At 40.3% G+C, this 26,837-nt stretch overlaps 1 protein-coding gene across 1 annotated transcript; it reads left to right on the top strand.

Annotated features, from left to right (window-relative positions):
• Window positions 1-9,089: 9,089 nt before the first annotated feature.
• Window positions 9,090-26,231, top strand: LOC117668026 (vomeronasal type-2 receptor 26-like). The gene is made up of 7 exons (XM_087885184.1): window positions 9,090-9,185; window positions 12,045-12,333; window positions 16,973-17,797; window positions 18,030-18,218; window positions 21,833-22,060; window positions 23,678-23,804; window positions 25,321-26,231. Exons 2-7 carry the CDS (start codon window positions 12,046-12,048, stop codon window positions 26,229-26,231), a joined length of 2,568 nt encoding a protein of 855 aa, XP_087741310.1. The 5' UTR covers window positions 9,090-9,185; window position 12,045.
• Window positions 26,232-26,837: the final 606 nt, after the last annotated feature.

The raw sequence follows: 26,837 nt of genomic DNA, 5'->3' as shown, positions 1-26,837 counted from the left end.
AGATTTCTGTCAATCAAAGTGCCGTCCAATGGCCAACTTTATTTAACAAAGTAGTTGTGGCTGCTTGGATTTTGCTCTTCTATTTATCTCCATCTGCTCAGAAATAATTCTTATTGAGGCCAATTGATATAACTTGCAAATAAGAGAACTTAAAGCCTCATTAATTCATTAGATATCATTTTACTTTAGAGGTTTTACAATAATTATGACACACTGGAACCTGCTGCATTGTATTGCGGGATTTGCAATCTACATTATTAAACTGGAATATGTTGCCATAATTTATAGTACATCAAATTTATCTTCTTTTCAGTAAGAGAAAATCCAGAATGTCTATGGAGATTCTCAGTCATCCAGGTCACGGTTGTGCCAAAGGGGCTTTTTCAAAAGGCACTTGGACTTTGTTTTCCCTTGAAAATGTTTCACTTCTCATCCAAGAAGCTTCTTTAGTTCTGACTGAAGGGTGGAGGATGGAAAGATTTGGAAATGCTGAAAAGACTGTGTTGTAAACAGGATATAGATTCAGCAATTGCAAGAAGATTCCACACCCATTTGCACGATTCATGTCACCCTGAGGGCAGAGATAAATTCCAAGTGGCCTCAACAACTTTCAGAAAGACTGCTAACTGATCTGTCCCCGTCCACACACACACACAAACACAGCCAGCCGAGGGTTAAGGAAGCACTTGGCACACCCCAGGTCTTTATCTCCAACTTGGCAGCAATATACACACCGTCTGCCAAGTGCTTTTATTTCCACAGAAACAGAAAGATAATATACTCAGCGTACAAGAGTCCAACAGAAAATAATATTCCTCTCCGCAGTTTCGGACGATGCTTTAGTGACTATTCAAGGTTTATTTTTGTTCGTCACAGGGATCACTGGCCACCACCCTCTATTATATAGTCTCTGGGGTGTGGTCCAGTGACTCAGTTCTAATCCCTAGCACGCCTCCTGAGCTGCTGCAATTGTGTATCACGCCTTCGGAGGCGTGCGTCCAGGAATGATGTCTCTCCTTCACTCTCATCAGAGACACCTGTCTCCCTGCTAATCTCCTCTCCCTCGGCCGGCACCTGAGACAGTGCCAGAGGGGAGGGGCCTGGAGAGGGAGGCCTGGCTGACTCCTCTTCCTCATGCTCGGAGCTTTCTTCCTCCGATGGGATAGGCTCAGAGGGCGGGGCCACAACAGCTAACAACCAGATGACTGTAAGGAATATAAATCCTTCCATACTTCACCATTCAGTCAAAACTGAAGAAGCTTCTGGAATGAGAAGAGAAACATCTTCAAGGGAAAACAAAGATCAGTTGTCTTTTGAAAAACCATCTATGGGAGAAAATCCAGAATATGAAGGGTTTAGCCCACTGAATTGCATTAGAGAAAGATATCACTAAGAATGTGGTGACGGAAATGTGGGCAGCTAAAAAAGTCATTTACATATGATGATACAATGATCAGTTGTAGGAGAGAAAGATAGGGACTCTAGAGAAAGCTAGATGTTGGAGGTTTCCTGAGAAAGCAAAGATGGAGAAAAAAATATATACCATATTTTTCAGAGTATAAAATGCTCTGGAGTATAAGGCGCACCTTAGTTTTTTTTATATATATAAAATAAGTGTTTATTTTATAAACAAACAAGCAAACAATACATAAACAATCATTCAATGTATCATCTAAGTACATATTTTGTGTCTTCTTCTTACTCCTACAATATTTATCATATCCTAATATTATCATTTCATTTATTATAACATTTCCCCCACATTTCTTACTTCTCTATTAGTACACTTATCTATCTTTTTATTTTATTAAAAATTTTACAACAATTTCAACCCCAACAACCTTCAACCCCCCCTCCCCACACACCCCCGACTTCCCAGAGCAAAACAGGGTATAACATTTAACAAACCTAAGCTAAAATATGCTAATTTACTAGAAGATCCAAAACTCCCTCACGTTCTTTTAACTCCCCTTTTAAAAGTTATTCATCAACCTTCCTTTTATAAATTCTCTTATCACATTTCACATTTATTACTAAAATCCTTTCCATACCTTCTTTTTCAGCATACTCCCTAGTAAAATTCTAAATTAAACATTTATCCTCTTTGGTCATTCATAAACCACTTGCCAATTTCTGATTGTAATAAAACATTCTTCAGAATACAACCTTAGAGATACTGTTAATCCATTGGGTTAAGTTATTTCTAAATCTTAAATTCATTCGTCAATATATAAGTTTCAAAACTTTCAGGAAGCTATCCATTAAATTTTAAATTAACCATTTGAATATCTCAATAACTTTTAAAAATCTATCCATTTTTAGTTAAACATTTTTACTTCAATAAGACATTCTTCAAAATATAACCCTCAAAAGGCTATCCCTTAAATTATATCCAAACCTAAATAAAATAAAACATTTCCTTTATATCATTGTCTTAAAAAATACTAATTTCAGTAAACTTTTCAGATTTATTATTAAGATCCTCCCCAAAAGAAATTAATCTTCTATTCTTCCTTTCTTTCTATATTTTTTCCAGTCCTTCTTCTTCAATAATACTTTCTTCTTCAGCATTGCTCCTCCCCCTGCTTTTATTTTCGAGAATTTTTCTCTTCTCCATTTTTTTTCCTTTCTTTCTTCTCCAGTCTCACTCCTCTGCCACAATCCTGTTCTCTTCCTCTCTGTAAGAACACCTCTTTAACTGTGATTGAGAATCCATCCCTGCAACAAAGTTGTAAAGTTCCACTTCAAATCTTCCTTTTTGTATAAAAAATCCCAACACCTCCTGACAATTCTCCATTTGTCTGTATCAAAACCTCTGGAGGAATATCTCTCAATATTTCCTGGTTACACTCCTTCAAGCCTCTCTGCTCCTCCCTCTCACTTTGAAAAGCCTCTATTTCATTTTCCAAAGGCACAATAAAATGGGTTTTTTCTTCCGCTTCCTCTTCACTTATATCCTTGTTTGGGATTTGAATAAAATCCTTCTTAAGAAACCCTTCAATTCTTTCCACGAACACAGAGGCAAATGATTCCAAAACTTCTTCCAAAAGATCCACAGTCAGCATTTCTGAGCCTTCATCACTTTCAAAAAAGCCAGCCATTTTTTTTTCCTTAGATATAATTTTTAAATCCTTCTCCTTTTAAACAGGGGCTTTCAACACTACATAATGCTTTGTATCTAAGTTTCACTTTTCCATGCCCCATTAGAGTCGCACGCCATCTTACTTTCCCTTTCTACCACAGAGATTCAGAGGGAAGTGATAGATTTTGGAGTTAAAGTTTAGTACTTACAATTTTCGTTTCTCCTGTATTTGCTCTGCCAGCTTTCAAGTCCAAAATTTTTTCCCCTTAAAATTAAGTTGCTGATGCTGGTGTGGTCGCGATGCCTTGTTCTGCATAAAGCAGACTCATCCCGGATCCGGAGCACTGAAGACCTTTCAGGGAGCTCTCACCCTGCAAACCCCAGGCTTAAAAAAAAAAAACCTGGGGGTCTAAGGGGAGCTCTACCCAAACCCCTCTGCTCTTCTCTCCCCCTTTTCCCCAGGGGGAGAGTTTCGAGCCGCTAGACAGCTGATTTTCACTGTTCTAGTGGCAAACGGAATCGCGGGGCTGGAGCTCCTAAAGGAGCATCCATCAGCGATTGTGGAGCCACCAGAAGCAAGGCACACCTTAGTTTTGTGGGAGGAAAATAAGAAAAAAAAAATCTGCCTCTACTTCCAGCATCCATCAGTATTCATCTAGCTAGCGTCCTATCAGTGTGTGAGAGAGTTGAGAGCTGTTTGGAAAGTGAAACAGTATTTGCTGTGTGAGCAACAAGGAAGGAGCCTGAGCGTAGCTTAGGTCAATTGTTCTAAAGCTGCATGCTGTGCTGATCTCTGAAACTGAAACTCCTCTCCTCTGCTTGTGTTTTCCTTTCTGTTCCGTGCCTCAAGTTTTTGGCTACATTTGGTGTATAAGACGCATTCAAATTTTCACCCTCTTTTTTTTGGGGGGGGAGTGCATCTTATACTCCAAAAAATATGGTAAGTTATAGCATTGTCATACATGCCCTAAGGAGAAACACCTTTTGCAATGGAACTACTTTCCTATGGAAAAAAGAATGAGGCAATGAGTCTGTTTTGGGATCTACAATGGAGACTAATAGAGAAAGAGAATGACCTTTCATTTGTCCCTTGAACGTAGAGTAATTAAAGTTCATGCCACTACTTCTTGACTGATTTTGCTCAATGTGCTCTTGAGCTTCTGGAAACCACTGAATTTCACTCAATCTTTCTAATTCATATATTACCCTGACTAATCTTTCTGTTTATGTTTAGATGGTGCCTTATTCAAGATGTACAGAAAGTTGCTCCCCAGGTTATGCCAAGCTTGTAAGAGAGGAAGCCCCAGTTTGCTGCTACGACTGTTCTCTGTGTATGGAAGGAACATTCTCTGAGCAAGAAGGTACTGTAGATGGCTCCAAAAATAACAAAAAAATAAAAATAAAAATAAAGGTACGATCAATATTCTATCTTGTTTTTTGGGGGGTATTTGATCAAGAAGCAAGAAAATCATTACATTTGTTGAAGGCATCCACAAACTTCAAAGACAGGGCACTATTGCCAAATTTGGATGATGATATGAGCATTAAAATATATAATGAAAGGTTGCTGATTTGTATTGAGTTGTTACTTTCTTGCTTTGTTTTGGGAAAGAAGTTTTGAGAACTGATAATTACATTCATCTTCAGCCTTTAAAAAGACGGTTTGATTATTTTAACTAATGTTGTGTTGTATGGATATCTCTGGGGAGAAATATTATATTATTCTTTGAAAATGAAGTAATTGATTTCTGATGCGGTTTTCACACTCCTACAGCTGCAGAAACAGATTCATCTAACTATTGTTTTTTCTCAGATGCAGCCCATTGTGAAAAATGTTCAGATGACCAGTATTCCGATAAGAAGCGAGATCAGTGTGTCCCCAAAAATATAAGCTTCTTATCCTATCAAGAATTGTTGGGACTCATCCTGGCTTTCTTTGCCATCGCTTTGTCCCTAACCACCGCCTTTATTCTGGGAATCTTCATGAAATACCGAGACACCCCCATAGTCAAAGCCAACAACTGTGAACTCACCTACATCCTCCTGGTTTCACTCCTACTTTCTTTCTTGACTTCCCTTCTATTCATCGGTCGCCCTGTGAAAATGACCTGTCTCCTTCGACAAACCATTTTCAGTGTTGTTTTCTCAGTTGCTGTGTCTTCCTTGCTGGCCAAGACTGTCATGGTAGTGGTGGCCTTTCTGGCCACAAAGCCAGGCAGCAGCATGAGGAAATGGCTGGGGAAGAGTCTGGCCAACTCTATTGTTTTATCCTGCTCTGGTATTCAAGTAGGCCTCTGTATGATGTGGCTGGGAATCTTTCCCCCATTCCCAGATTCTGACTTTCATTCCCAACCAGAACACATCCTGCTGCAGTGCAATGAAGGCTCTGTCACCATGTTCTACTCTGCTCTTGGCTACATGGGTTTCTTGGCTGCCATCTGTTTCTTGGTGGCATTTCTGGCTCGAAATCTGCCAGGGGCTTTTAACGAAGCCAAACTGATCACCTTCAGCATGTTGGTTTTTTGTAGCGTTTGGATTTCCTTTGTTCCCACTTATCTGAGCACCAAGGGGAAATACATGGTAGCTGTGCAGATCTTCTCCATCCTGGCCTCTGGCCTGGGTTTACTGGGCTGCATCTTTATCCCCAAATGCTACATTATTATCCTCAGACCTGACATGAACACCAAAGAACATCTCATGATAAAAAATAATTAAGTTTCCTTGTGTTGGTGTTTATTTTTGTACAGTTTACATGCAGCATAAAATCACATACTTTGAAGTAATGTTTTATATCTTGTCGCTTCTCCTTCTTCATTCCATGTGAATTTTGAATTATAATAATTGAGTAGTAAAGTTGCTAAAACAACTCAAACTATTTGAAATAATCATATCCTTCAATTGTCCTAATCTGAATTCATATTATGATATTAATAAAATTTCTGAAACCAGGCCAGATAAACTGTGACCAGAGATGTTCTGATATGGTTTTAGATTAAATTAAAGATTATGTCTAATGATGAAGTGTGTTTTTGTTACTATATAGGTTGGTGTGCTGGTGTTATATTTTATTTTCTGGGGTGATGTTCTGACTTTATTTAAAAAAAATAGTTAATTTCAAATATATATTTGATTGATCTCTTCTGGCTGGATAACGTAAGATCACTCAAAGATAGATAAATGAGATAGACAGATGGGAGAGATCGGGAAAGAGAAAAACAGAGAGACAGATAACATTCTATATATTAAGAATTGATAAAATATCAACATGAACATTGGAGCAAGTTTAATTTCTTTCTCCATTCCTTTGAATAAATTAATGAGACAAATTATTATTTTTGACAGTCTTCAATCAAAAGAAAAATATGTACAACTCTGCATGATTTGGGGGGGAAATCATGTAGACACCTAATGTGACAATTAAGGTGTGCTTATGTGTATTAAAATTGGTTCCTGTTTTTTATACATGTCCAGATCCATATCAATATCCATTTCCATTTCCAGATACTGTACATACAGTGTCTGTTTGTCTGTGTGTATGCCCTCCCAACCTAACAATTCAAAAGCATGTAAATGCAAGTAGATAAATAGGTACAATTTCAGTGGGAATGTAACAATGTTCCGTGCATCTTCAGTGCATAGTCATGCCAGCCACATGACCATGGAAACATCTTCAGATAAAGGCTCTTCATTTGTGAATCAAAGATGAGCGCCTCCCCTTGGGTTGGTCATGACTGACAGGGGAAATCTTTACCTATACCCATCTAAACCCTTACCTATAAATATATAAATTTGTTTTTGTGCATGTGTCTTTTCTTTGTCTTTGTCTTTTTGTCAGTCAGCCTTTCGGTGTATTACAGATTAGGAAAGCTATATCATATAATTCAGTACTACTTTTATCTGAACTTGTCTTGGTAATGGTCTCTCAATGCCATTACCTCTGCCTTCTACACTATCTCTCTTTGGATATTGAGAAAGCATTGGAAAAGCAAAGCAATTGCAGTGTATTTTTATTCATATACTGATCGGTTTCACTCATTATGCTAAATCAGGATTCTAGATTGTCCTAATTTTGATTTCTGTCATTGTAGTGTCGAATCTATCCTAGCCACTTCTAGGTTATCTGCAAAGATGAGAAACATTTCCTCCCTCCAATTGTTTACCAAGTCAAAGTGTCCAGAACCCAGCACTCAACAAGAATGAACTCAACAAGAATAAAATGGTATACAGTTTCCTGCCTAAGTAGGGGGTTGGACTAGAAAACCTCCAAGGTCCCTTCCAACTCTGTTATTCTATTCTATTCTATTCTATTCTATTCTATTCTATTCTATTCTATTCTATTCTATTCTCTAACTTTGTGGTGTCCCATACACACCATGTCCATCAGAAGATTGCCTCACAACACATCAGGAAAATCCTGCCATTCCTTTGCAAGAGTCACACATTTTTGGTTCCCAGGTATATGAAGTATGTATGTATGTATGTATGTACAGTATTTATGTACAGTTTGGCTTAACTTGGATGTAGGATTTCTCTTGTTTACTGTGAGAATAACAAAGGAGAACAGATGTTTTTGGCTATGAGATCAGATTCAGATCAGAGCTGAAGATGCTTCTTGGGTGAGAAGCAAAATTTCAAAGAAAAACCAGAAAGTCCAGTTGCCTCTTGAAAAAGCACCTTTGGGAAAATTGTGAACTGGATGACTGAAAGTCATCATAGTCATCTTCATTAGCAACAGATGTTCAACTCATCTAAAAACTAGCTGATGAAAATTTCCCAGTGACAGTTTGTCTGTACCAGTTGTCACCATTTGCGTGACAACTTATATAAGTTCACCATGTGCTTTTAATGCAATTGTTTCAAAGAAGATGAATTCTGAAGATTACTTCCTCAGTCTCATTATAGGTAGTTATTGCTTAACAATAGCAATTGGGCCAGATTTTCTGTCTCTAAGTGATGTGATCATCCAGTATGATGTCCTGTGATTACATTGCTTAGTGAAGGCAATTTTAGCAGTATTCATTGCTGTTGTTAAGTGAGAATTGTCGGTTATTAAGGAAAGAACTCAAATAACAGCAACTTGTAACTTCTTGCAAGAAGCTGGCAGAAACTCATAAGTCCTGCATGGCTTGTAAGCAGGCAGGTGAGTGATTGAGTGCTACGAAGTGAGGTGGGATAGGAATACTGTGCCAGCTGGGGAAAAAGTGGTGAAGTGAAGCATGAGTGCATGCAAGCTGAGGACAGGTTGCTGTGGCACAATACAAGTGCATGTGAGCTGGGAAAGGAGTGCTGCTTTGAGGCACAAGTGCAACTGGGCAAATAATGGGATGCTGCATCCCAAGTGTACACTATGGAGTCCAAGAGTAAAAGTAAATAAGACTTCAAGGTTTTTTGTTTAGCTTTGTTTAGCAAATCGCACTTTTTAGTATCTCAAAAATAAGTTTCTAGTGTAGAAAGCAGTTGCTTCCTGCATAACTGGAATTATGCCCTTGAGTCCTGCAAATTTGTTATCTCCAGCTGCACACCACAGTTGCGACCGCCATTCCCAATTCCCTTTCTAATTATTTAAAACATGATTATTTATTCTACGTTGAACAAGGTTTATGGGATTTTCACCACCACTTTTAGTTATAAAGCAATGATGTGACAAGAAATGGAATATACAACAACTGAAAATGTGACCTGTAACTACCTCATCTTCCGATCAAAGCAAAAAAAAAAAGGAGGGGGGAAATAGAATTAGACAGGGACTGTCAGTCTGAAACTTCAGATTCCTTCTCCAGACCCAGGCTGGATCATCTTCAATGCAATTATTTTCTTTTGTGAGCTCTGAGATCCAATTTTAAAAAAAGGAACTATAGGAAGACTCTGCATTAATGTATGTCGAAAGTTGCTGCTGGAAATATCTCTTTCTGCTTCTGCTTCTCTTATAAATTCCCTGTGCCATGATGCTGATGAAATGTCCATTCAAGGCAATAATAGAAGAAAAGAAGGAGTTTAATTATTATAAGCCAGGAGACTACCTGATTACTGCAATAACATCAATAATATTTTCACATCTTTACCCATATGATTTTTCCAAGTCTCCACCGTACAGATTGGAAAGGTAATTATCAGCATATTCAGATTTCTGGGGGTTAATTTTACTTGCTTCAATGTCATTTTAGAGAAATGATGTCTTTTTACCAATTCCTCAAATTTAGAATAGAATAACAGAGTTGGAAGGGACCTTGGAGGTCTTCTAGTTCAACCCCTTGCTTAGGCAGGAAACCCTACACTGCTTTGGACAAATGGTTATCTAATCTCTTCTTAAAAGCTTCCAATGTTGGAGCATTTACAACTGCTGGAGGCAAGTTGTTCCACTGATTCATTGATCTAATTGTCAGGAAATTTCTCCTTAGTTTTAGGCTGCTTCTCTCCTTGATTAGTTTCCACCCATTGCTTCTTGTCTTTCCCTCAGGTGCTTTGGAGAATAGCTTGACTCCCTCTTCTTTGTGGCAAGCCCTGATATATTGGGACACCCCTAGTCCTTCTTTTCATAAGATTAGACCTATCCAGTTCCAGCAACCGTTCTTTTTATGCTCGAGACCCCTAGTCATCTTTGTTGCTCTTCTCTGCACTCTTTCTAGAGTCTCAACATGTTTTTTACATTGTGGCAGCCAAAACTGAATGCAGTATTCCAAGTGTGGCCTTACCAAGGCATTATAAAGTGGTATTAACACCTCACGTGATCTTGAGTCTATCCCTCGTTTTATGCAGCCTAGAACTGTGTTGGCTTTTTTGGCAGCTGCTGCACACTGCTGGCTCACATTTAAATGATTGTCTGCTAGGACAAACATGAGAAAGGCAGGTCATCATTGCTACTTCCAATGTGCTTTAGAGAAATGTCACCTATGACGCATGAAAGCTGAGCATAAAAATTTACTTGTAAGTTCTTCTACAAGGGTCAGTCTCCAGACAGGACAAGACGACTCTTGCCCAGGTAAGAGGGCAACAGGTTCTGCCTGTTCTCAAAATTATTATCTTGTTGCTGCAGAAAGTCACTGAAGACTCTTTGAGAAGGAGGGAACTCTTAGTCTTATTTCTCACCATCTCCTCTCCTTCTCTATGTTGCATTCAATCCTTCCCTGTTCTCTTTCCAGCCTTTCCTTCCACCCAATGCCTTTTACCTATTTTGCAACCTTTTGTGCCTTCCACTTCACATTTGGTTTAAATAAAAGGAATACCTTTAAAAACGAATATAGAGACCTAAAGTGAGAAGCTAAATGGTTTAGCTATGGAGTACCACATCAATTTTTATTTATTTATTTATTTTTAATATAGGGCAGTATCTCCAAAGACATATATGTATTCTGCTCAGAATTAGGGTTGCCAGGTCTGCTTCCAAAAAATAGCGGACAAGCGGGGGGGGGGGTTTAAGTAGTAAAAAAATAAAAAAAAATTACAATTAAATTATATATTTTCTTACAAACAATTTACAGTAGGCCGTCGTATTTGTTCTGTCGGTTTCGTTGTTGGTAATCCATGCAAAAGTAGCTTCCCAGTCTTTGGTGTATTTGCACACTCCTCTCTTTCGTTTTAAAGAATTCGAAATCTCGCCACTGTCACTCTCATCACTCGACGCCATTTTAGGTCAGTCGACACAAGCTACAATACATTTTAAAAATGTGAACTGTACATAATTTTATAATATATTTTTATTTTAATCTCATCATTAATTTTTTCAGAGAATCGAGTTCAATGAATATTCGATCTTTGTCTCATTCTAACTTATGAAAAAAAAGACAAAACGCGATTCTCCTATCCTTATTCTCTTAGACTGTACAGCTTTAGATTACGTACCATTTCATCATAAAGCTTTTGAATAAAAAAAATGTCCACTATTTTGTGAAAAAAAAATAGTGAACATAATGTGAAAAATGCGGACTGTCCACTCAAATAGTGGACACCTGGCAACTCTACGAGTCAGAATGAATTTACAAGTTCTTGTACCCAGACTTTAGTCTTCTCCTGGATGGTATAATGGGAGGAATTAATATTTATTAAGACAACATTCATTCACACTTAGTAACACCCTCATCTTAGCATTCTGGGGAACTGTGAAGATTAGGGATAGGATGGTTATGATGTGAGGATGTCTGTTCTGGCATCTGGGGGTAAGAGAATAGAATGGAATGGAATGGGGAAGAAAATGGAAAGGATGGAAACTAATCAAAGAGAGATCCAACCTAGGAGAAATTTCCTGACAGTGAATACAATTAACTAGTGGAACAGCTTGCCATCAAAAGTTGTGAGTGCTCCACCATTGGAGATTTTTAAGAAGAGATTGGATAATCATTTTTCTGAAATGTTATAGGATTTCCTGCCTAAGCAGGAGGTTGGAATAAAAGACCTCCAAGGCCCCTTCTAACTCTGATATTATAGATGAAATATAGATGTCATTAGAAAGATATTGTATAAACTGTTCCAAATAGTAATTGATGCCAACATGAAAATTTGTTTACCCGCCCATTTAAGAAATATCAGTTCCATAAATATTTAGAAAGGTTTCTTTCAATATTGATAGATGTGGGTCATTATAACTTACCTCGTGGAGAAAGGTGAATGCTATCAAAATAAATATTATTCGAAGAAAAATTTTATAGGGTTGTTTGATTTGTAAAATATTTTTCCAAAACAAAACACGGTATGTGTGTGTTTTGTTCTCTTTTTCATTTTTTTATAAAGCACTTTTTATGTGTGGGGTATTTTTTTTACTTTGTTGATATATATTTTTATCATGGTATTTTTTTTTATTTTTATTGTCACTACTTTAAAACCAATAAAATAATTTTAAAAATTAACAATGAGCATCTAATAATATTTTATGCGTTGCGATATAGAAATATAAATCCCCAGTAAATATGATTTTATTGAACTGAAGAAGAAAATCCAGTCGGATGATGTGATATCTGTTATGTTGCAGTATGAAGACAAGCTTCTACCATATCTTGCCCTTCTTCTTATCTGTTCATGAGATCAACCAGAGCCCAAAGGTGTTACCCAACATCACTCTGGGGTACAACATCTATCAAAACTTCTTCACTGCAAGAATGACCTATGAGGCCATGATGGACTTGCTATCTACAGGACAGGAGAATGTCCCAAACTACAGATGTGGAAGACAAAAGAACCTGCTGGCAGTCCTTGAAGAGACAGATTCTGAACTCTTTGGTCACATTTCTACATTCTTGGGCATCTACAAAATTCCACAGGTATGAAGCTGAAGCAAACTTAATTCCTTTTTGTAAATTCTTAATCTCCAAATAAATCTGAAGAGACAGAGTAGATATTAAAAAACCAGAATGAATGTTCTATCCATAAATTACCTAGATATTTCTTTTGTCTCCCTGCCATAAAATGGCTTAGAAACAATGCCTAAGCTTTGTGACTTCTTCTTCTTCTTTTTTTTTGCCACTGAAGAATCTTTCTTTCAAAAAAGGATAATAGCATGTAGTTAGTGTACTTTATTGATTAACCCATGGGCCATATCAAAGTGCAGAGTTCCAAACACAAATTATTACTAAAAACCGATAAAAACAATTTAAAATAGAATTGTAATAAAATACAATTTGAAATTGGAATAAAATACAGCTTAAAATGAAATTGGAATAAAATACAAGAATTTAATATATGGATAAATAAAATATGATAAAATTATATTTCTGTGTCACCCCTACAATCTACCCCAATCAGTCCCGCATATGCCAATTTCAACCGAACCATTTTGCTGTACTGTGTGTATTAAATGTTAAAAGTACTGTGCTGTATTAAATGTTGTTTTCAAATTCTAGCTGCAAATACAGTAAGTTGTTTTGATATAGGGTTCCCAATGGATCATTTGTTTAGTATATAGACCAAGGTACCTGCCTCTCACCCTCTTATATAGGCAACAATCAAATAGGATGTGATGAATATAGGTGAACAAAGGTTCCAGTGCCCATCAGACTCTACACCATTTTTGACAGATGCCAGTCCAGTCTCTTCTTGAAAGCTTCCAGGGATGAAGCTCCCACAACTTCCGAAGGCAACTTCTGTTCCGTTGGTTGATTGCTCTCACTGTCAGAAAGTGTCTCCTTATTTCCAGGATGACTCTCTCTTTGTTCAGTTTCCATCCATTATTCCTTGTCTGGCTTTCAGGAGCTTTGGAAAATAGCTTGATCCTTCCTTTCTGTGGCAACCCCACAAATATTGGAACACTGCTCTCATGTTTCCCCTGGTCCTTCTCTTCACTAGACTAGCCATGCCCAGTTCCTGCAACCTTTCTTCATATGTTTTAGCCTTCAGCCCCCTGATCATCTTGGTTGCTCTTCTCTGCACTTTTTCTGCACACTTTTTATAGCTTGATGACCAAAACTGGATGCAGTACTCTAGGTGTAGTCTTACTAAGGCTTTATAGCAGGGGTGAAATCCAGCAGGTTCTGACAGGTCCCAGAGAACCAGTAGCAGAAAGTTTGAGTAGTTTGGAGAACCAGCAAATACCACCTCTGGCTGGCCCCAGAGTGGGGTAGGAATAGGGATTTTGCAATATCCTTCTCCCAGGACTGGGGAGGGAATGGGGATTTTGCAGTATCCTTCCACTGGAGGGGGTGGGAATGGAGATTTTGCAGTATCCTTCCTCTGCCATGCCCACCAAGCCACACCACACTCACCAAGCCACGCCCACAGAACAGGTAGTAAAAAAATTAGGATTTCACCACTGCTTTATAGAGTAGTACTAATACCTCACTTGATCTTGATTGTATCCCTCTGTGAATGCAACTTAAAATGGCATTGGCTTTTTTGGCTGCTGCCGCATACTGCTGGCTCATATTTAGCTGGTTGTCCACTAAGATTCCAAGATCCCTCTCACAGTCACTGCTATTAAGCCTGGTTTCCCCCAGTCCATATTCCAATGTATGGAGATGCTCCTTTCTGTCCTTGATCATGTGATGAGTCTGATCTGCTACGTGGGTGATGCAGAGATTGTGTAGGACATGTGAACCTCAGTTGTTGGCAGCAAAAGTTACCCGCTGCATCTGTTCACTCACCAAGGCTTAGCTACATGGGGACCTTTTGACCAGAAAGGTATAGAATAGAATAGAATAGAATAGAATAGAATAGAATAGAATAGAATAGAATAGAATAGAATAGAATAGAATAGAATAGAATAGAATAGAATAGAATAGAATAGAATAGAATAGAATAGAATAGAATTTGTTTATTGGCCAAGTTTGATTGGACACACCAGGAATTTGTATTAGTGCATATGCTCTCAGTATACATAAAAGAAAAGATACGTTCATCAAGAATCATAAGGTACAACACTTAATGATAGTCATAGGGTACAAATAAGCAATCAGGAAACAATATCAATATAAATCGTAAGGATACAAGCAACAAAGTTACAGTCATACAGTCATAAGTGAAAGGGTGATAGGAACGATGAGAAGACTAATAGTAATAGTAGTGCAGACTTAGTGAATAGTTTGAAGGAATTATTTGTTTAGCAGAGTGATGGCATTTGGGAAAAAAGAGTCCTTGTGTCTAGTTGTCTTGGTGTGCAGTGCTCTATAGCATTGTTTTGAGGGTAGGAGTTGAAACTGTTTATGTCCAGGATGTGAGGGGTCTGTAAATATTTTCACAGCCCTCTTTTTGACTCGTGCAGTATACAGGTCCTCAATGAAAGATAGGTTGGTAGCAATTGTTTTTTCTGCAGTTCTAATTATCCTCTGAAGTCTGTGTCTGTCTTGTTGGGTATGTATGTTATTTATTTATTTATTATTTATTATTCATATTTCTATGGCGCCCACTCTCCGAGGGCTCTGGGCGGCTTACACCAAAGACAGTATACTAAATAGCATATTGCCCCCAACAATCTGGGCCCTCATTTTACCCACCTCGGAAGGATGGAAGGCTGGGTCAACCTTGAGCCGGTAAGATTTGATCCGCTGATCTGCTGAATTAGCAGTCAGCTGAAGTAGCTGCAATACTGCACTCTAACCATTGCACCACCTCGGCTCAAATGTTGCATGAAGATCACCCATGAGAACCCACAGATTAGAACTCGCTAGTCTGAAATTTCTATGGAGATTCTCAGTCTTCCAGGTCATGCTTGTCCCAAAGGTGCTTTTTCAAAAGACAACTGGACTTTGTTTTTTTTTGTTTTTGTTTTTTTCCTTGAAGGCATTTCACTTCTCATCCAAGAAGCTTCTTCAGAACTGGAGCTAGTTTCAAATTGTTTTCAGTAAACTTCTCTCAGCAGTGCAGAAAAGCTCTCAGAAATAATAGAAAATACTTGTAGCTCTGGTTTTAGATTTTGGCAGGGGTTTGCTCTCCAAGCTTGTTTCAATTTAGATTCTGAACATTTCGTTACCAGACTAGGTAACATCATCATGTTCTGTCCCCGTACCACGCACACACCCAACCAGCCAGCCGAGGGTTAAATAAACTCTTCAAACACTCAACGTCAGTGATAAGGAACTTGGCAGTAACTCCGTGGCTGCCTGCCAAAACTTTTACTCCGATAACACAGACAAAAATACACACAGTTTGAATAGTCCAGTTCGTAATTAAATCCACAGCAAAATAGGTGTTGTGTCCGAAGGTGCAAAGTGCTTCGCCAGAGATTAGCTTTGTCCGTCACAGAGTCCGAATGGCCACCACACTCCCTTTTATAGCCTGTGAGGTGTGGTCCAGTGACTCAGCTAATCTCTGGCACGCCTCCTTCTCTGCTGCGCATGCTTCTCCCTGCGCCTCTGGCGAGGGTCCAGCCAGCACTTATTTTCCTCGTTGCTGTCCACCTGTGGCTGTGGGGACGTGCTTGGCTCTGAGCCTATCGTTTGGCCTTCGGTGTCCTCCAGAGGCATTGCCAGAGAGGAGGGTCCTGGAGAGGGAGGCCTTGCCAACTCCTCCCCCTCACTCTCAGAGTCTGCATCTGTCGATAGCCCAGGCTCAGGCAACGGAGCCACAACACATCAGCAGGATTTTCTTGTCCTATTCTCTTTAGCTTATAAATGTCTTGTGTGCAATGTGGTTTGTTGGTCATGTGATTGGTTGTTCGTTTGGAGCTATATTTAAATTCTGATCAGCTGATTGGTTCTCTTGTTGATTGGTTGTTCGAATGGTCTGGTTTCTTATGTATTTGTATGCTGGAACTAGATCAATATGCATCTTAATTACTCCTTTGGTAGAATAAAAGTTCCCCTCGCACATATGTGCTAATCGTTCCTGACTCTAGGAGGCGGTGCTCATCTCCGTTTCAAAGCTGAAGAGCCAGCGCTGTCTGAAGACATCTCTGTGGTCATGTGGCCGGCATGACTAAATGCCAAAGTCGCATGGAACACTGTTACCTTCCCACCAAAGGTGGTCTCTATTTTTCTACTTGCATTTTTTACGTGCTTTTGAACTGCTAGGTTGGCAGAAGCTGGGACAAGTAATGGGAGCTCACCCCATTACGCGGCACTAGGGATTTGAACCGCTGAACTGTCAACCTTTTGATCGACAAGCTCAGCATCTTAGCCACTGAGCCACCACGTCCCTCTTTGGTAGAATACTAGGCTTCAATAAATTCACATGTGTGGCAGGTGCTGGCATGGCCAATTATTTTTTGTTCCTTCCCAATCAAACTGGTATTGTTTATTATCAATGTGGTTCGAGATCAAGAAGTTTTGGTCACGCCATTTAACTGCTAGTTGATGTTCATGAACTCTTGTTTTTAATTGCCTTACTGTTTGGCCCACATAGAATTGTTTACAATTATTGTGATTGGTTTTGTATACTATATTGTTGTTAGATTTAAGTTCTTAGATTTAAGCAGCTGGCTGTTATCATTAAAAGTGACACAAACCATCAATGTCTTTTCTTTCATCTCAGATCAATTACGGTATCATCAGCCATGCTCTTGAACAAAACGACCGTTTTCCTTTTTTGTATCAGTTGACCCCAAAACAAGAACCTCCTTTCTCAGCGATTGTCAAGCTGCTCCTGCATTTCCGATGGACGTGGATCGGTCTCATTTCTCAGGAAAATGAAAAAGGAGAAAACTTTAGAAGAAGCTTGACGAATCTAGCTGTAAAAAATGAGATATGCATCGTCTTCTCGGAGATCATTCCAACGATGAACATGGATCAAAGTCTTAGAGGAAAAAGAACGGAAGGTCTCCTTTCTGTTTTCAGTAGCCAAGTCAAAATTATAATCTGTCAACTGGATTATTCGGCCACAGCAACGCTATCCAGCCTAATACAATATACTGATTCAATTAATGAATTCATTGGGGGGAAAGTGTGGATTGCAACAACTTTGTCAGATATAAGTTTAAGAATATTTTACTACTCCGTTGATCTCCGACATAAACATGCTTTGTTTTCCTTCCTCACCCAGACAAAGACAAGGGCACAATATTATATTTTCAATTCATTTTCTCATATTGCCACGCAGTTTGGAATGGAAGCATTCCAGTGCTCCTATTCAAGGCCTGTGTGGTCTAAAAAGGTTTGGGAAAAATGCACAGAAAAAGAGAAGTGGGAACTCCCACCTCATCACGTGGTGGCAAGAATTCTGTCTGAGGATGGCTCCGGTATTTTCAACGCAATCCAAGCTGTGGCCTTGGTCCTCAGTGCTGTCTCTTCCTCCCAATTCAGTAAGAGGAGGATGCTGTTTAAAGACCATCAGTCAGCCCAGATTGTACAGCCATGGCAGGTGAGAATTCTCCTTCAAGCTTCCATTAATGCTCCCCTTTCATTTCCTCTGTCAACTCCTGAAACAGCAATGATGACAAACGCCGTCTTGGGGTTGCCATACCTGGGGGGGGAGGGGGAGGCACAGAAGGTGGATAGTGGTTAAACGAAGCTTCGGATCTTTGGATCTTCAGCTGTGAGTGGTAAGCAGCAAGAGCAGAATTGACGAGCAACTGATCCTGTGTGCCTACAAGCTGATCGAGGATCAGCTGATCGAGGCTGCCTGCAGGTTGGCCGACAAACAGTTGAACGAGGCTGCCTGCAGGTCTGCTGATGAACAGCTGATTATGGCTGCCTGTGGGTTGGCTGACAAACAGCTGACTGGGCCTGCCGGATGTTTGGCTGCTCCAGCAGAGGAAGGGAATGACTCCAGCCTTCATAGGGTGCTGGGAGGAAAAAGCGCCCAGCGTGTTGTGGCCCCGCCCTCTGAGCCTATCTCATTGGAGGAAGAAGGCTCCGAACATGAGGGAGAGGAGTCAGCCAGGCCTCCCTCTCCAGGCCCCTCCCCTATGGCACTGTCTCAGGTGCCGGCCCAGGGAGAGGAGATTAGCCAGGAGCCAGGTGTCTCTGATGTGGGGGAGGAAGGAGAGCCGTCGTTCCTGGATGCATGCCAATGAAGGCGTGATAAACGGTTGCAGCAGTTAAGGAGGCGTGCTAGGGATTAGAACTGAGTCACTGGACCACACCCCAGAGACTATATAAGAGAGGGTGGTGGCTGGTAAAACTCCGTGATGAACAAAAACTAACTTTGGCTAGTCACTTGAACAACACCTGAAGCTGCCGAAGGGATATTGTTTTGCTGGATTATTTACAATGCGTATGTAATGTTATGTTATCTGTTGCAGTAAAGCTCTTGGCAGACGGTGCTTATATTGTTGCCAAGTTTGAGATAACGACCTGTGTGCGAGCCAAGTACTTTCTTAACCCTCGGCTGGCTGTGTTTGTGTGTGTGTGTAGACGGGGACAGATCACAGCGCTTTTTTCCTTTTGAACTGAACTCACTGTGTGCCAAGATTCCAGTGAAATAAACCATTGGGAAATCACAGCGAGTGGTATCCTGCTTTGATTTTGATCGGGAGCTCAGATCCGTGAGTAATTACTTGATTGACTGTAGGGAGGGGTAGGATATTTCAAACAGCAGATGCCCAGTTTATATTATTTGAGAATGAACATGAGAGAGATTACAGGGATAAACCTTTCAAACTATCTGTGCTGGTTTGAGATGCTTTAATAACAGAGATAGCTGTATGGCAATAAAGCTATTTTCCCCATTTGCAAATTAAATAAGCATTAGAATTCTCCCTTGATCAGGCTTGCTGCTCTTGTGCATTTGCTAAGCCAAGGAGTCAGTCCTGACTTCATTCTGATCTTTGATCTACATGCTGTCAGTGTTCTGATGGATGCCCTAATTAAATAATGGGCCTCGAGTCAAGCTTCAAAAGAAATCCAATTATTTATTAGGAGCTCCATGTCGGCACGTTCCCAAATGAAGCCAACTCTGACCCAATGTAATTTATGGCCCTAATCATGACCCTGTTTCCCCCCCTCCCCCCAGGGCGTGTCATCAATCACATTCACCAATGGAGCAATTTCGCAGGTTGTAGAGACTACTCCCCTCCGGCCACTATGGGTAAACCTGGGATACAGCCTTGAGAAAGATATGTCTGGAATGCACTCCTGTCTTTGGCTGTCAGCTGCTTCATTGGTTTCCCAACCCCTCTTGCCTATGGCAACTTGAGAGCAAGCCAGGAATGCTTTGTGAATTGACACATATGTTGTAGGTCTCATCTCCTTTTAACATTCTGATTTGCCTTCACCAACACTCTCGGGCTTCTTTTGTTGTATTTGTTAGTCCAGCTCCTGTCTTCTTAAGTCAATGGACTTTTTTTTTTTAGACTTGGTTCTAGATTCCTTTTACTCACTCTATCTTCTATCGAGATATGTCTTTTCTACAACTACTCCAAACTATACCTTCAAATTGTTGAATCATTATACCTACAGTACATATTTCTCTAATGCTAACTTCTCTATCTCCCCTTTGCTACAGCACTAATCTCTATATTCCTAGGGGGTGGGTGTGTATGTGTGTGTGTAAAGGGGATATCTATTCTGTCAGAGTTTGTTGCAGAAATCAAATCCAGAAAGCACACACGGGTTCACAGATTCAGCAGGATTCATTAACTTCTCTTTATATACATAATAGCACATACAATACCAAAAGCAGATTCTCCAATGTGGTAGTAGTTACAAGCAAATACAGAGGAGAGAAGAGTTTCAGTTTCAATTCAGTAGAGCAGACTAGTTTGCAGCTTCAGAGCTCAGAGCTCAGAGCTTAATAGAGAGCCAACTGCATTCACTCTCTTTTATCTCTTTAGAATTCCTCCTCTCTTCTGCTCCATCAAACACTCCACTTTTCCTACAATGGCCTAAAGGTGGGTCTTTGAAGGTCCTTCTTTGTTCCTGGTTGGACTTTCATCTTCCAGACCTTTGGTCTTGCTTCCAGGCGGGGTGGAAGAGAGAAAGAAGACTTCTAGTACAACACTATTTCTAGTTATTACCAATACTATTTCCTTTTGGCTTAACAAGACTTTGGTCTCATTGAAGTACTTTGGGCTTCAGGAAGGCTCCCATTTGGTGCTCTCTGGCTCAACTTTTTCACAGATATCCATCAGCTGGCAGATCTTTGTGTCATTTCTCCTGGGTACCAGGACAAGCCTTCTTGTTTCTCCCACTATCTCCACATTACGACTTCCATGCAATTGTTCGCTCTTCACCCTTCATGTCCACCTACTGTTGTTACTATGCCATCTGAAGACTGGGGGAGAGCTGAAATGGGATGCTTGCAATCTACTAAGGAAAGGAGAGTTGGGTTTGGTTCTAAGACAAGACCCCTGAAAGTTGGGGAAAAGGTTATTATTTCAGAGTCCATATTTTTTTTTTAATTTGATTTTTGATTTTTCAGGGTGGCTTACAATGCGTTAAGCAATAGCCTTCATACTTTTGTATATTTATACAAAGTCAGCTTATTGACCCCACAAACTGGGTCCTCAATTTACCTACCTTAGAAAGGATGGAAGGCTGAGTCAACCTTGAGCCTGGAGAGATTCGAACTTGCAGTAATTGCAGGCAGCTGAATGTTAATAACAGGCTATTAGTCTGCTGCACCACCAGGCTGTTTATGTACCCATGCATTATATTTATGTGCCCATGTATGTGGGTACACACACATATACACACAAACACACAAGATTTTATTAAAAAATTAAAGCAGAATAAATTTTAAAATTCTCATGCAGTATCACAGAAAAACACTTGGATTTAAGGTGATATAGCCGTGATGGCGAACCTATGGCATGCGTGCCACAGCTGGCATGCAGAGCCCTCTGCATTGCCACTGTGCATGCGTGTGCGTGCCTCCCACCAACCAGCTGATTTTCGGTATGCATGGGGAGCAGGGCACATGCAGGAGACATGTACGCATGTGCGGAAGGTTGTGCACGCATACACAGGGGGCACGGGGGCACATGCACATTCGTGGGAGTCGTGGGGGGATGTGGCACTCCCCCCCCACATGGCCTGGTTTTGGGCCCAGGAGGCTGCAGGGGGGAGCAGAAAGGTCATGTGCGCATGTGCGGATGTGTGTGTGTGTGTGTGCACAGATTGCATTATGGGCGCCGGCATGCACCGGTGTTCTTTAGGCACATGAAGAGAAAACTGTTAACCATCACTGTGATCTAGTTTCAATTTCAGCTGTATGCACTTTTATTTTTTGTTAAAATTCTGATGCTAAGCTATGATTTGGTAGGACAACTGAAGAAGGAGGAAGGGAGGCTTCTCATAAATTTCTGAATCATCCTCTTGCAGACCAAAGTGCTGAGCTAAAGAAGTTGAATTATTCAGAGCACTTCCAATCCAGAATAACAGCCAGAAAACATTGAATAAAGGCTCAAAGGGGAATGTGTAACCTGCCCGGGTATTTTTGTCTATGCCTTTGCAGCTTCAACAGAAGCTAAGAAACTTCCAGCTTCACAATATTTCCAGAGATGCTGTTTATTTGGATGAAAATGGACTTCCTGTGGCTGACTTTGATATCATGCACTGGAGAATGTTTCCCAATGCGTCTGTTGTTGGTGTGAAAGTTGGGAGTGTAGAACGAGAAACCTCATCTGAAGTCAAGGTCTCCAACCATCAGAATGCCATTATATGGCCAACATCATTTAACAAGGTAGCTGATGCTGCTTGGTTTTGGGTTTTCCTATTATCTCTCCACATGCAAACGTTTGTGTTCTGAAATAATTCTGAGGACAATCAAGATAACTTTCAAATAAGGAAACATAAGACCCCATTAATTCATTAGATACCATGACTCTGCACTTTGACATGGCCCAAGGGCTAATCAATAAAGTAAGTTCTAATTCAGGGGTGAAATCTACTTACCTTCCTTACCGGTTCGGAAGTGCATGTGCCACGCGTCACATGTATGCGCAGACCCCCTGCGCATGAACAAAACTTGTGCATGTGCAGAGGGTAAAAAACACATTACTTCCTGGTTAAAACCAGGAAGTAATGACACTCAGGTGGGTGGGCAGAGCCTCACGCTGCCATCACTACCGGTTCTCCAAACCACATGCCACAATCGCTACCGGATCGCCTGATCCGGTCTGAACCAAGAGCATTTCACCCCTGCTCTAACTCTAACATTAGATACCATGATTCTTTAGAGCTTTCATTAATTTATCACAACCTGGATTCTGCCACAGCAACAATTGCATTAGATCTTTACAGTCTACATTACTAAACGGGATTTGGTATCCTAATCCATAATCTATTAAACAATCTTATCTTCAGAAGAGAAAAGCCAAAGATTCAAGGGAATAGCACTCTGCATTGCATGAGAGAAAGACATCAAGTTGATAATGTAGGGAAGGAAATTAGGGCAGTTTTTTTTAAAAAAATGACATTTTCTTGATGCAACGTTCCATTGTATGAGAGAAACATTTGTCGCACAGACAAAGAAAGCCAAATTTTGGAGGTTTCCTGCCAAAGCAAAAATGGAAAGAAAACTACAAGATCAGAGGTGATATTCAGACAATCCAGTCCGGTTCACCCGAACCGGTAGCAGAAATCGCAGGTGGGCCCATCCACCCACCCCAGCTCTATGCCATCCTATTTAGGCACACTTTTGAGGCTGGGCGCATGTGTGGAAGGTGTGTGCTAGCAAAGCACATGCACGGAAGGCCGGGCGCATGTCTGGAAGGCAGGCACGCGCACGAACCAGTAGTAACATAACGTGAAACCTATCACTGTACAAGATGTAGCATTCCCACACTTGCCCTAAAGAGAAACACCTTTTGCAATGGAACCACTTTCCTTTAGAAAGGAGAATAATAGAAACAACATGTTTCTGGATTGACAATAGATCAGTAGTGGGTTCCACTTAATTTCGCTACCAGTTCGGAACTGTGAACGCATGCATGCCCGTGCTTGCTTCACTCGCTCACGGCACTTCTGCACGAGTATCCGTGATGACATCCAGGCGGGTGGACGGAGTGTCCCGCCACCGCCACTACCGGTTTGCCCGAACTGGGGCAAACCGGTAGAAACCCACCACTGCAATAGCTGTGATAGTGAAATCTCTTTCATCTATTGTTTGTGTGCAGAGTCCATTCCCATAAAGGTCAATGTTAGACGGTACCTCCAGTAGTTGGAAATGAAGGAAGTTGAGGGTTTGTTATGCCACTACTCCTTGTTTGAGTTGGTTCAGTGTGCTCTTTGTCCTCCAGAAACCAGTTGATTAAAATATTCATATGTTGCCCTGGTTGATCTTAATTTTTATGTTTAGATGGCACCTTCCTCCAGATGTACAGAAAGTTGTTACCCAGGATATGCCAAACTCATTAGAGAGGGTGCCCCAGTTTGCTGCTATGACTGTTCTCTTTGTATGGAGGGAACATTTTCTGTGCAAGAAGGTAGGTAGGTTTGGAGAGAAAAAATGAATTGAGAATGGAATCAAAATTCATTCCTGGTTTTCTGGGAAACATTTCTAAAAATGTCACCAAAATACTTTTTCAAAAGGCAACTGGGCTTTGAGGATGTTTTGCTTCTCATCCAAGAAGCTTCTTCAGTTCAGACACAAGAAGAAGAGTCTTGGATGAGAAGCAAAATGTCCTCAAGAAAAACCAAAGTCCAGATGCCTTTTGAAAAGACTCTTTTGGAACAACCATAACCTGGATGCCTAAGAATCTCCACAGACATTTCTAAAAATGTTTTCTTTCCTGCTGGTTATGGATCTAATTTTTACATAGGTTTTTTAAATAGTTTATATAGTTTTTACATAGTTTTTTTTTTTTTACACAATTACACAAAGTAAGAAAAAGTTCACAAACCTTTCAAGGATTTGATATTATTACCCAATGTTGCTCGACATTGGAGCCTTTAAAATAAATTATGAAAGGTTGCTGCAGTCTCTCAACTTGTCTTCTTGCTGGTTTCAAATAAAGAAGACTAGTCCTATGAATGTTGATGATCACATTTTTCTTCAGCCTTTAAAAAAACTGATAATTATTTCGAATTAATGTTGGCTGCTTTGAATATCTCTGGGCAGAAATACTGAATTATTCCTTGGGCATGTGACAATCATGATGTCGGTCTTTCTGTTGGCAACTGAGGTCCAGCATGGGTTGTTTTGCCAGCCACAGGCCATACTTAATGAGCTAAGAGCCATACTCCCTAATGAAAATGGAGAGAATACAAATCTCTATTTTACTTAAATTAATGGATGATTTCAATTAATACCATTTCAGCCCATACTTCCAACCATTTATTTCCTCTTGTGAAATAGAAACCCCTGGTGGTGCACTGGTTAGAATGCAGTATTGCAGGCTAACTCTGCCCACTGACAGGAGTTTGATCCTGTCAGGGCTTGAGATTGACTCAGCCTTCCATCAGTAAAATGAGGACCCAGATTTGTTGGGGGCAATATGCTGACTTTGTAAACTGCCCAGAGAGTGCTGTAAAGCACTATGGGACTGCATTGTTGGAACAATCCAGTGAGCAAATTTAATATAAGTACCCCAAAAGCATCCCCTTCCATTATAATATATGGAAGGCAACGACACAACAACATCCCAATAGTAATTAAGCTATTTAAAGCTCCAGATTTCTGCCCATCTGATGCCTCCTGTAGAATTCCAAGCACAACGTTGCACAACACTTTTACATTTCAGGTGATATTCAGAGCTATGTTCCATATGATTTCTTAGGTATTACTTGTTCATTTATCTTTCATGAATACATTTTCATGCCATCCAACATGGTGTGAAATAATAACTAAGTACAGTGGGAAAGTATTTTCTAATATGTTCCCAACCTTCTTCAATATCCTCTCTCACTCCAGTAAATTTTAAAACATATTATGTATTGTAGTAGTAATTTTCATGATTCCACAGCTGCAGAAACAGATACATACTAGCAAATGTTTTTCAGATGCAGCCCACTGCAGCAAGTGTCCAGATGACCAGTATTCCAACAAGAAGCGAAATCAGTGTGTCCCCAAAAATATAAGCTTTTTGTCTTATGAAGAAATTTTGGGTCTCATCCTGGCTTTCTTTGCTCTTGCTATGTCTCTTATCACTATCTTTGTCCTGGGAATCTTCATTAAACACCGAGAAACTCCCATAGTCAGAGCTAACAACCGGGATCTCACCTATATTCTCCTGCTGGCCCTCCTCTTTTCCTTCTTGACCTCCCTTCTATTTATTGGTCATCCCAAGAAAGTGACTTGTTTTGTTCGGCAAACCATTTTCAGTGTTGTTTTTTCTGTCGCTGTGTCTTCCTTGCTGGCCAAGACTGTCATGGTGGTGGTAGCATTCCTTGCCACAAAGCCAGGCAGTAGGATGAGGAAATGGCTTCGGAGGAGTCTGGCAAACTCCATTGTCTTATTGTGCTCTGGTGTTCAGGTATGCATCTGTATCATATGGCTGGGAATCTTCCCCCCATTCCCAGATTCTGACCTTCACTCCCAACCAAGGCATATCTTGCTGCAGTGCAATGAAGGCTCTGTCATCATGTTCTATTCTGCCCTTGGCTACATGGGCCTTCTGGCTGCCATCTGCTTCTTGGTGGCCTTCCTGGCCCGCAAGCTGCCAGGGACCTTCAATGAAGCCAAGTTGATCACCTTCAGCATGTTAGTTTTCTGTAGTGTTTGGATCTCCTTTGTCCCCACCTACCTGAGCACCAAAGGAAAATACATGGTGGCTGTGCAGATCTTCTCCATGCTGGCCTCCAGTCTTGGTTTACTAGGCTGCATATTTGCCCCCAAATGCTATATTATTATTTTGAGACCTTCCATGAACACCAAGGAGCATATGATGATGAAAAACAATGAGGGCTCCTGATGTTGGTGCTTTTTTTTTTTTTTTTTTTTTTTTACAGTTTACAGCTAGTATGAAATAACGTATCTTGGAAATCATTTTTTCTGTGTTGTAGCTTATCTTTCTTCCTTCCATGTGAATTTTGCATGATGATAATTGACTAATAAAGTTGCTGAAACAACTCAACTGCTTTCAAGTTCTTATATTCTTTACCTTTTGCTATCATAATTCATGTTAAATAATTACCATCACTGAAATTAAGCCAGATAAACTTTTATCAAAGATGCTCTGCATGATGTAGTTTTAGAGGAAGTCAATGGCTGTGGCTAATCATGATGAGTGTTTCTGTTACTATATTTTGAGATTATATTTTATTTGCTTGAAATTTATTCTGAGATTTTAAATTTTTTATTAGTTTGAAACGAGTGGGTTGCTGGGGGTTCGGGAGAACCTCTAGCTAATATTCTGTGCAGTTCAGAAAACCTCCAAATCCCACTCCTGGCTGGCGCCGTCCACCCCACCCCGCCCCTTCCAGGAGTCCCCACACGGCCCATTTTGGATGCAGGTAAGTGCAGGGCATGCGCAGAGGCTCGGGGAGGGCGAAAAATGGGCCTACTGGAAGTTTGGGAA

Source organism: Pantherophis guttatus, chromosome 2 (genome assembly GCF_059756535.1).
Source record: "Pantherophis guttatus breed Tessera chromosome 2, ASM5975653v1, whole genome shotgun sequence".
Classification (NCBI taxonomy): Eukaryota; Metazoa; Chordata; class Lepidosauria; order Squamata; family Colubridae; genus Pantherophis; species Pantherophis guttatus.
This window is presented reverse-complemented; position numbering and strand designations above follow the sequence as displayed.

Coding starts and splice junctions, on each gene's coding strand:
- LOC117668026 (XM_087885184.1), top strand. CDS start 12,046: ATGAAGACAAGCTTCTACCATATCTTGCCCTTCTTCTTATCTGTTCAT. Junction 18,219..21,832: donor ATGACTCCAGCCTTCATAGG/GTGCTGGGAGGA, acceptor ATGCCTTTGCAG/CTTCAACAGAAGCTAAGAAA. Junction 23,805..25,320: donor AACATTTTCTGTGCAAGAAG/GTAGGTAGGTTT, acceptor AATGTTTTTCAG/ATGCAGCCCACTGCAGCAAG.